Below are 8789 nucleotides of genomic sequence, written 5' to 3' on the forward strand. Positions count from 1 at the left end.
GGAGGGACAGCGCAGGAGGGGAAGACCCTCTATGAGGTGGATTGATTCAGTGACTGGGATAATCGGGGTGGGAGTGTCAGAGACAGTGTGATTGGCACAGGACAGAGCAGAGTTTAGGGCTCTTGTACATAGGGTCGCTATGAGTCACAAGCAGCTTGACGGCATGTAACAACAATATTAACAAAATGTTGTGTCTAAAATAATGAGTAATTCTTTAGTAGCCACGGCTCCCACTGAGTCACGGTCAGATCCAGCAAGAGACTCATCCTTGGGAGAGGAGACTGTGGAAGGGGAGAGGCCACTGCTGGCAGCCTCTGGGGCAGCCCAGGCTTCCTGGGCCCGAGGCTCACTGCTCGCTTTAGTAACCATCTGGCCCAGGGGAGCACCTGCATGAACCAGCGGGGCACGTAAAAGCTTCCCCGTTACACAGATGTGGAAACTGAGACACAGTGGGGTGGGGTGACTTATTGGAGACAACAGTTATGAGTGAGAGCCAAGGTTGGACCACAGGTAGGCTGGCCCTTCCTAATGCCGGCATCCGACCCCCTGGATCAGGTCCCTGGGTCCCGGGAGATGTGTGAGAACCGGGACATTGGTGGCCCTGCTCCCTAGAGCCTCAGATCAGCAGGCCAGGCCCCCAAGGCCACCTGTGTTCATGTTGCAGGTGGGGCCGACAAGCAGCAGATGGACGCTGAGCTGCGGAAGGAGATGATGGCCATTTGGCCCAATCTGTCCCAGAAGACACTGGACCTGCTGGTCACACCTCACAAGTGTAAGAGCTGAACCTCCTGGCCTGGCCCCCCCCGGGGCTCCAGCCTGCCTATGGGGAGGGGGACCGAGTGGTGGGAGAGCCCAGAGGCCCCGAACCCACCGTGAGCTCCCCCTTCCCCAGCCACGGACCTGACGGTGGGGAAGATCTACGCCGCCATGATGATCATGGAGTACTATCGCCAGAGCAAGGCCAAGAAGCTTCAGGCCATGCGGGAGGAGCAGGTACAGGAGACCAGTCAGCACAGAGAGCTGGCCAAGCCCAGGACAGGTCACTGAGAAGCAGGGGCGGGCCAAGAAGGCCTGTCCCGGGTTAACTCATCTGCTCAGCCAGCATTTATTGTCTGCCATGTGCCAGGCCCAGGGGTGCACCTGTGGGCAGCACAGACCAGAACCCCTGCTCCCCAGGAGTGGACAGCAAAACAGAGGATGCAGTCATAGCAAACATCAGAAAGCAGGGGACGCTCGGAGAGAAGCCACAGGAAAGGGAGCTTAGAGGACTGGGGGGCTCGGTGATGCTGGAGACGAGGTGAAGGAAAGGGAGGTCCTGCGGCCAGCAGAGATTAAGGGAGGATGCTGCAGGCAGAGAACACCCGTGCAAAGGGCCTGCGGCCAGAACAGTGGAACACAGTCAGTAAGGGGGGACGTGGGAGGCGGTGAGGGCAGGGAGCTGACGGAGCGGGTCATGCAGGCCCTTGGGGGTCTCAGGGAGGGAGGAGGCGGGCTCTTGCCCTGCACAAGCAAGAGGCACCCCAAGAACTGACAAAGATGGTCGTTGGCGCCCTCTAGTGGCTGTGGAGGGGACTGGGGACCAGGGAGGAAACTGGGTGGGTGCAGAAGTGGGCGAGGTCTGGACAGATGCAGGACGACATCGCCTGACCTGGCCAAAAGTTCAGACTCAAAGGTGTGGTGTTGGAGGTATCCGCAGTGATTTCTGGGGTTTCTGCCCAGATAGGGGGCGGAGCACCCCTCCATAGCTCCTGCCGTTTCACTGAGAGGCTTGGTACTGTCCCCACATGTCCCCTCCCCTGCTGACATCTATGTGTACACACTACCCTCTGTACCCCCAGAATCGGACACCCCTCATGTTCCAGCGCATGGAGCCCCCGTCTCCAACCCAGGAGGGCGGGCCCGGCCAGAACGCCCTCCCCTCCACCCAGCTGGACCCAGGAGGAGGCCTGTGAGTGTCACCGTGGCTGGGGTGGAAAAGATGCCTGCTAGGGGAGCCCCTGGAGCCCACAGACACCCTCCCTCTGCCCCCCATGCAGGATGGCTCATGAAGGTGGCATCAAGGAGAGCCCATCCTGGGTGACGCAGCGGGCCCAGGAGATGTTCCAGAAGACGGGCACGTGGAGTCCAGAGCGGGGGCCACCCACCGACATGCCCAACAGTCAGCCCAACTCTCAGGTGCCTCTGTCCCCCACTGCACCCAGCCTCCAGGCCGGGCAGGTCAAGGGTCCCTCCCGTCTGGGCCACTCTTGAGGACAGCAGGCTGCAGGGCCGGACCGAGGCTCATACCTTCCCATCTGCCCACAGTCTGTGGAGATGCGAGAGATGGGCCGAGACGGCTACTCGGACAGCGAGCACTACCTCCCCATGGAGGGCCAGGCCCGGGCCGCCTCCATGCCCCGCCTGCCTGCCGAGAACCAGGTGAGGGGCTTTCACCAACCCTGCCCCAGTGCAGGGCACCCCCTCCCCCCGTTCCAGGCAGAGCCTGAGCTGCTCCCTCGAACCTCTGCACCCTCAGCACCAAGCAGGCCCCACCCCCCACACTTGGAGCAGCTGAGGCCTGGTACTCCTCTGACCTCTAACCTGTAACCCACTGCCACCCAGCCATCCCCACTCAGGTGTTAGGACAGAGGAGAGCTGCCCGTCGGCTTTCCAAGCTTCTGAATCTAAGGAAAATGACTGTCGTCCTCTGAGAAACTGGTGGATTCAAACAGATGACAGCAGCTCAGCACTTAAGCCACTGTGCTACTAGGGGTCCTTTTTCATCCTCCTCTTGTTGTTGTTGTGTGACTCATAGCGGCCCTGTGAACAACAGATCCGAACCCTGGTCTAGCTGCACCATCTTCATCATCTCCGACATACTAGCCCGTTGCTAGCTCTTCCCAAAGGGAGGTCTGAGCTGGGGGACAGAAAGGCATCTGCGGGGTAGGGGACAGTGGTGGGTCCTGATGGGGGAGTGCTGGAGGACAAGGTGGGAGACGACTGCTAGGACCTGGATGCGTATGCAGGCAAGACGCCTCCCTGTGTGCACACGTGCACACCCGAGTGTGGATGTGCTGGGGAACAGGGCAGGTCCTCCAGTCTTGGGCCGGTGGGCAGCTGGGGTTTGTACTTCCTGTCTGGTCTCTGTGGGGTCTGCTGTGGGGTGGGGCGGGCTGTGTGCCTGATGCTGTCTCTATGTGGCTGCTTTACTCAGCTGCAGGCGGAGGGGGTAGGGAGGACAGGAGGCAGTGGGGTTGGTGACTTCACTGGCCCAGGCCCCTGGAGACAGAGCTGCCAGAAGCATGACTGGCTGACACCCGGCCGGAGAGCAGAAGTCCAGGGGCCTGCCCACCACCGAGCAGCTTGGAGACGGGGGCAGAGCGCGCCCACCAAGGCTGCGGTGGGTCGAGGGTGCGGTGGGCTGGCCCCCAGGGCGGCATGTCTGGCTGGAGCGAGCTTCCTTTGTGATGTGCCATGGCGTCTGCACGGGGTGGGAGCTGTGCTGTCCCGAGGGCCCAGGGTCGCTCACGGGCCTGGCCTCTGGCTGCTGTGACCCTGGCACACCCAGCCTGCATGTGGCTCCCAGCCCCGGCACCCGCTGAGCTGCTGGGCCCCAGGAGGGGCAGGGCCAGTGCCAGCTAGAGCCCGTCGTTGGTCTCGTGCCTCTGCCATCTGTCTGTGTGTCTCCTTGTCCGTCTCTTCTGATCTCAGCTGCCATGTGCCCACCTGTGCCCGTGGGAGGGCAGGCGGTCTAGCCCAAGGGCACCCCCTCACCAGGACTCTTAATCTCTCTCCTCTCTCCCTTCTACTCTCCCAGGTTCCTCTCCCCTCCCGGCACCACCTCCATGCCCCCCACTTCCTGACCTCCCCCTCCCCGGGCTTTTATATTTATTTTCTTCTTTCTGTTTTTTCTGTGTGCACCATCCCGTGGGGCTGTGACAGAGGAGAAGGGGCCGGCCACGTGGGAATAACCTCAGTGTATGTACCACACCTGCCCACTGCCCGGCTCGGCTCCGGCCCCCTCTTCTTCCCCACCCCCCGCGTGGGCGTCCTGTCATCTTGCCCTTCCTCAGACCCCACCCTTTCTTGCAGATACACCCCTCTGTGAGCCTCTCCTTGTGTGTGGTGTCTTCTGTGTGTGCCCTGAAGGGCGAGCCCCCCATCTCCCTCAGAGCCCCAAGCTGGGGGGACCAGCTCTTCAGAGAGACCTGGCCTGCTGGCCCTTCCTGGTCCAGTACGCACCTCTCTCTCAGAGTCTCGTCCCCCTGCCCTGCGGTCCCTCTGGCCCGGTGGCCCCTCAAACTCCTCCTGGGGCAGCATCACCAGCAGCTCAGCTGGGCCAGACCCTGGAAGTGTCACCCTGTCCTTCTCTCTCCTCTGCCTGCACAGAGACTTGTGGGTCTTTGTGCAGAACTTGCCTGAGGGGTATGGGCATGAGGTCCCCCTCTGCTGCAGATCACGGATGAGGAGATATAGCCCCAGGGCCTTAAATGCTAGCGTGGACCCTCAGGAGGGCCCTAGACGAAGACGGCTCAGGAGAGTTGGTCTGGGGCCTGGTCCTGAGCAGGCAGCCTGACCACATGGGGGGAGGCGAGGCTGCCCAGTGACAGGATTCCCTGTTCACACCTGTCTGGGAAAAAACCTGCTTACAGCCAGCCACCAGTCCATCCTGGAGGGGTCCCCAGGGAGGGGCGACTTCTGTGGGTGGTCTGAGGAACATTAAGGGAGGATCAATTGAGTCTGTTTAACAAACCCCTGATAGGCCCAGGACGTTAAGTTCTGTCTTTGGGGGAAGAGTCCAAGGCCTCTAGTGTGACTCCTGGAGCAGCCAGGCGAGAAGCCAGACCCCATTACATGTTCCACATGGTTACTTCTGGGCACTGCCTAACCCCATGAGGCACCCTCCCTTGGCCAGACAGCCCTGGGAGGGACGAATGGGACCACAGGGTATCTGACAGGAAGCCCTTTGCCTGTCCCCCCAGACCATCTCAGACACCAGCCCCATGAAGCGCTCAGCCTCTGTGCTGGGCCCCAAGGCCCGGCGCCTGGACGACTACTCCCTGGAACGCGTGCCGCCTGAGGAAAACCAGCGGCACCACCAGCGGCGTCGAGACCGAGACCGGGGCCACCGCACCTCCGAGCGCTCCCTGGGTCGCTACACCGACGTGGACACAGGTGGGTCCACAGGTAGAACAATCTGGAAGAGGCAGAGATGGAGAGAGAGAGAGGGAGTACCCTTAAAGAAAAAGAGAGCCTGGCCTTTGGAACTACTCTAGACATAGAGGTCAAGGGTCACCCTCCTCAAAAGAAGGAAGATGCTGCTCAGAATGCAAGTACCAGGTCCCCTGTATCATGCCTCTCATACTGGGTCCCCTGTACTAAACTCTCAGCACCAGCCCCCCTGCACCAGGATCCTCCTGCATCAGGTCCCCTACACCAGGCTTCCTGCACCAGGGCTCCCCGGAACCAGGCCTTCCAGCACCAGGGCCCCCTGCACTGGGGCCTCTCTGCAGCAGGGCTTCCCTGCACCGGGGCCCCTCTGCAGCAGGGCCACCTGTACCAGGCCCCTCTGAACCAGGTCCCCTACACCAGGCTTCCTGCACCAGGCCCCCTGAACCAGGGCCCCCTGTACCAGGAACTCCCTCCACCAAGTCCCCTCCACCAGGTTCCCTGTACCAGAGCCCCCCTGACCAGGTCCCCTACACCAGGCTCCCTGCACTGGGGCCCTTCTGCACCAGAACCACCTGTACCGGGACCTCCCTGCACCAGGTCCCCTACACCAGGCTTCCTGCACCAGCCCACCTCCCCAAACCCCCCCAACAGCTTAGGACAAGGTGCTTCCCTATAGCTCCCCCCAGGGGACCCTCTCTGCAACACCACGGCCCTCTTGGTGGGGTCAAATTCACCTCTTAGTACCAGCCCAGCCTCTCTCATGTCTGTCTGTCTGTCTGTCTATCCCTAAAACTCTTGCCTGGCCCAGGCTTGGGGACAGACCTGAGCATGACCACTCAGTCCGGGGACCTTCCATCGAAGGACAGAGACCAGGAGCGGGGCCGGCCCAAGGACCGGAAGCACCGCCAGCACCACCACCACCACCACCACCACCACCCCCCGCCCCCCGACAAAGAACGCTATGGCCAGGAGCGACCCGACCACAGCCGGGCCCGGGTCCGAGACCAGCGCTGGTCCCGCTCCCCCAGTGAGGGCCGAGAACACATGGCACACCGGCAGGTGGGTGTGCCCACGGTGCCCTGGCCCAACCCCAGGAGGCCCCACCAGGCACACAGCCAGGTCTGACTGTGCCCAACGCAGAGTCCCCCCACTTCTGGCCGACCCGTGGCCACCTCTGGGATGCCCCGGCCTTGCCATCCAAACCAGGGAACCCCAGCGGGGTGGACACTTGCCCCCTCACCTGGCTCCCAACTCTGCCCAGCTCCCTGCCGCCTGCGCCGCCCGCCCGCAGCTTCCTCCTTGGTTGTGGACCACGTTTGCGTCTGGCAGCTGGTCCTCTCGGCTCATGCCCCGCTGTCTGCTTTCCTTAAACCTCAGCTTCCCTTTTTGTTTCAATTATGATTTCTGTCCTCTGGACGCCTGTGAGTAATTTTTTGAAACTTCTGCTATTTTAACCCCGAAACTTACAAAACTCCATCTCTCATTTCTCTTTTCACTTTGTTGTGTTGGTTTTTGACTCCCTCCTGTCTCTCTCACTCCCCTCCCCTTCCCTGTGGCTGTCGCTTTTCTCCTTTTTTTCCATTCAAACGTCCTGTGTCCCTGTCCCCCCCACCTCCTCTGGTCTCTTCTCTCGCCCCCCCCCTTGGTTCTCCTTTGCTCCCCTCACCCCCCGTCCCATCCTCTGTGTCTCCTCCCGTCTTTTTCTGGTTGATTTTGTTGTATCTTTTGTTTTGATTTCCTTTGTTTCAATTTTCGTGTAGGGCAGTAGTTCCGTAAGTGGAAGCCCAGCCCCCTCAACATCTGGTACCAGCACTCCGCGGCGGGGACGCCGCCAGCTCCCCCAGACCCCCTCCACCCCCCGGCCACACGTGTCCTATTCCCCCGTGATCCGTAAGGCCGGCGGCTCGGGCCCCCCACAGCAGCAGCAGCAGGTGGCCAGGCCAGGCCGGGCGGCCACCAGCGGCCCTCGGAGGTACCCAGGCCCCGTGAGCGAGCCTCTGGTCGGGGAGCGGCCCCCCACGGGCGGCCACGGCAGCAGCCGCTCGCCCGGCATGGAGCGGCGAGCCCCCGGGCCGGCCCGGAGCGAGTCCCCCCGGGCCTGTCGCCACACCCGGTGGCCCGCAGCCGGCCCGCACACGACCGAGGGGGCCCAGGGGCGGCACCACGGCTACTACCACGACTACGACGAGGCCGACGGCCCGGGCGGCGGGGCCGAGGAGCCCGGGCTCTACGACACGCCGCCCCCCGCGCGCCACACCTCGGGCGCGGGGCGCTCGCCCAGGACTCCCCGGGCCGCGGGCCCAGCCTGCGCCTCGCCTTCCCGGCACGGCCGGCGGCTCCCCAACGGCTACTACCCGGCCCACGGACTGGCCAGGCCCCGCGGGCCGGGCTCCCGGAAAGGCTTGCACGAACCCTACAGCGAGACCGACGATGACGACTGGTGCTAAGTCCGGGCGTGGTGGCCCCCGCGCCCGCCCGACCCCCCACGCACCCCACGCACACACCCACCCGGAGGAGCCACGCAGAGGCCCGGGCTGGCGGGCGAGGGGTCCACCTCGCCGCCTCCCGACCACCGGAGGGCCCAGGAGGGGACCTGCCAGGAGACCTCAGACTCTGGAGGGGTGAGGGCCAGGCTGGGAGGCCAGGCTGTGTCCTGCAGGGACCCTGCACCAGACACAAAGACACCCCACCCCACCCCCGCAGGGACTGGCCTCCTGGGCAGCGCCTGCAGGAGAAGGCACGACAGGGCAGAGAAACCACACCGCCAAGGGATTCGAATTAACTCAGCCATTTTTGGAGAACCTTGGGGAAAATGGGAAAAAAAAAATAACAAAAAAAAACAAACATTTTTAAAGAAAAATGGGAAGAAAAAAAAATAGCTTCTATTGATGAGTTTTATCATCTCAATTGAATCTTTCCTTTCCCTGGTGAACGTGAGCTGGTGGCCGTGTGTGGAGAAGGAGCCGGAAGCGAAGCAGAAACACAGCGCCCCACACAGACCTCCACCAGACAGACACACACTCACACCCCCCCACACTTTCTCAGACACACACAGGAGTGCTTGCTGGTTACACCAAACCCTACTATTACTGCCTGCAGAAATCAATTTAAAAAAAAATAATAAACAATTTTAAAAAGGACAAAAAAATTAATGATTGAGAAAAGAAGCATTTTTTCTGACATTTGGTCCTGCTTGAAATAACAAAAGAAAAAGAAAAAAAAAGAAAAAAAAAAACCAACAACCAAACCACCACTGATTCCTTTGCTTCTTTTTTCCTTTTTCCTACCTTGTTTGAAAACTGTGGGCTTGGGACTGTGAATTATTGCATGACATTAAAAAAGAAAAAAATAAAAAAAAAGTTGAATCAAAGGGCTTTTTGGCATTGGAATTGGTCCTTGTCTGTTGGCAGGGGGGTCTGGGGAAGGTGTTCTGCTAACCCAAAGACCATGCCTTCTGGTAGTTCGAATCTACCAACAGCTCTGTCGGGGAAAGACAGTGGCCTCCTGGGTGATTTAAAGTGACAGACATCTGCTGGAGGGTCAGCTAAGAGCCAGTGCCAACATGATAGCAATGAGAACGGGTTGTAAAATGGCAAAGAGCATGTGAGACATCATTCTCCAGGTACCAGCTCTCCAGT

At 60.9% G+C, this 8789-nt stretch overlaps 1 protein-coding gene across 1 annotated transcript in view; it reads left to right on the forward strand.

Moving 5' to 3' along the window:
* CACNA1A (calcium channel, voltage-dependent, P/Q type, alpha 1A subunit) overlaps positions 1 to 7598 on the forward strand; it is a gene marked incomplete at its 5' end in the record, with an annotated part of 317117 nt that extends 309519 nt beyond the window's left edge. Inside the window, 9 exons of the mRNA XM_006900825.1 lie at positions 665 to 772; positions 893 to 993; positions 1839 to 1948; positions 2037 to 2175; positions 2305 to 2418; positions 3922 to 3957; positions 4962 to 5154; positions 5960 to 6210; positions 6912 to 7598. Coding sequence (XP_006900887.1) covers positions 665 to 772; positions 893 to 993; positions 1839 to 1948; positions 2037 to 2175; positions 2305 to 2418; positions 3922 to 3957; positions 4962 to 5154; positions 5960 to 6210; positions 6912 to 7598 — 1739 coding nt within the window. The remainder of the gene's footprint in view (positions 1 to 664; positions 773 to 892; positions 994 to 1838; positions 1949 to 2036; positions 2176 to 2304; positions 2419 to 3921; positions 3958 to 4961; positions 5155 to 5959; positions 6211 to 6911) is intronic.
* Positions 7599 to 8789: the final 1191 nt, after the last annotated feature.

Source organism: Elephantulus edwardii, unplaced genomic scaffold, assembly GCF_000299155.1.
Source record: "Elephantulus edwardii isolate Elephantulus edwardi_28Jun2011 unplaced genomic scaffold, EleEdw1.0 scaffold00296, whole genome shotgun sequence".
NCBI lineage: Eukaryota > Metazoa > Chordata > Mammalia > Macroscelidea > Macroscelididae > Elephantulus > Elephantulus edwardii.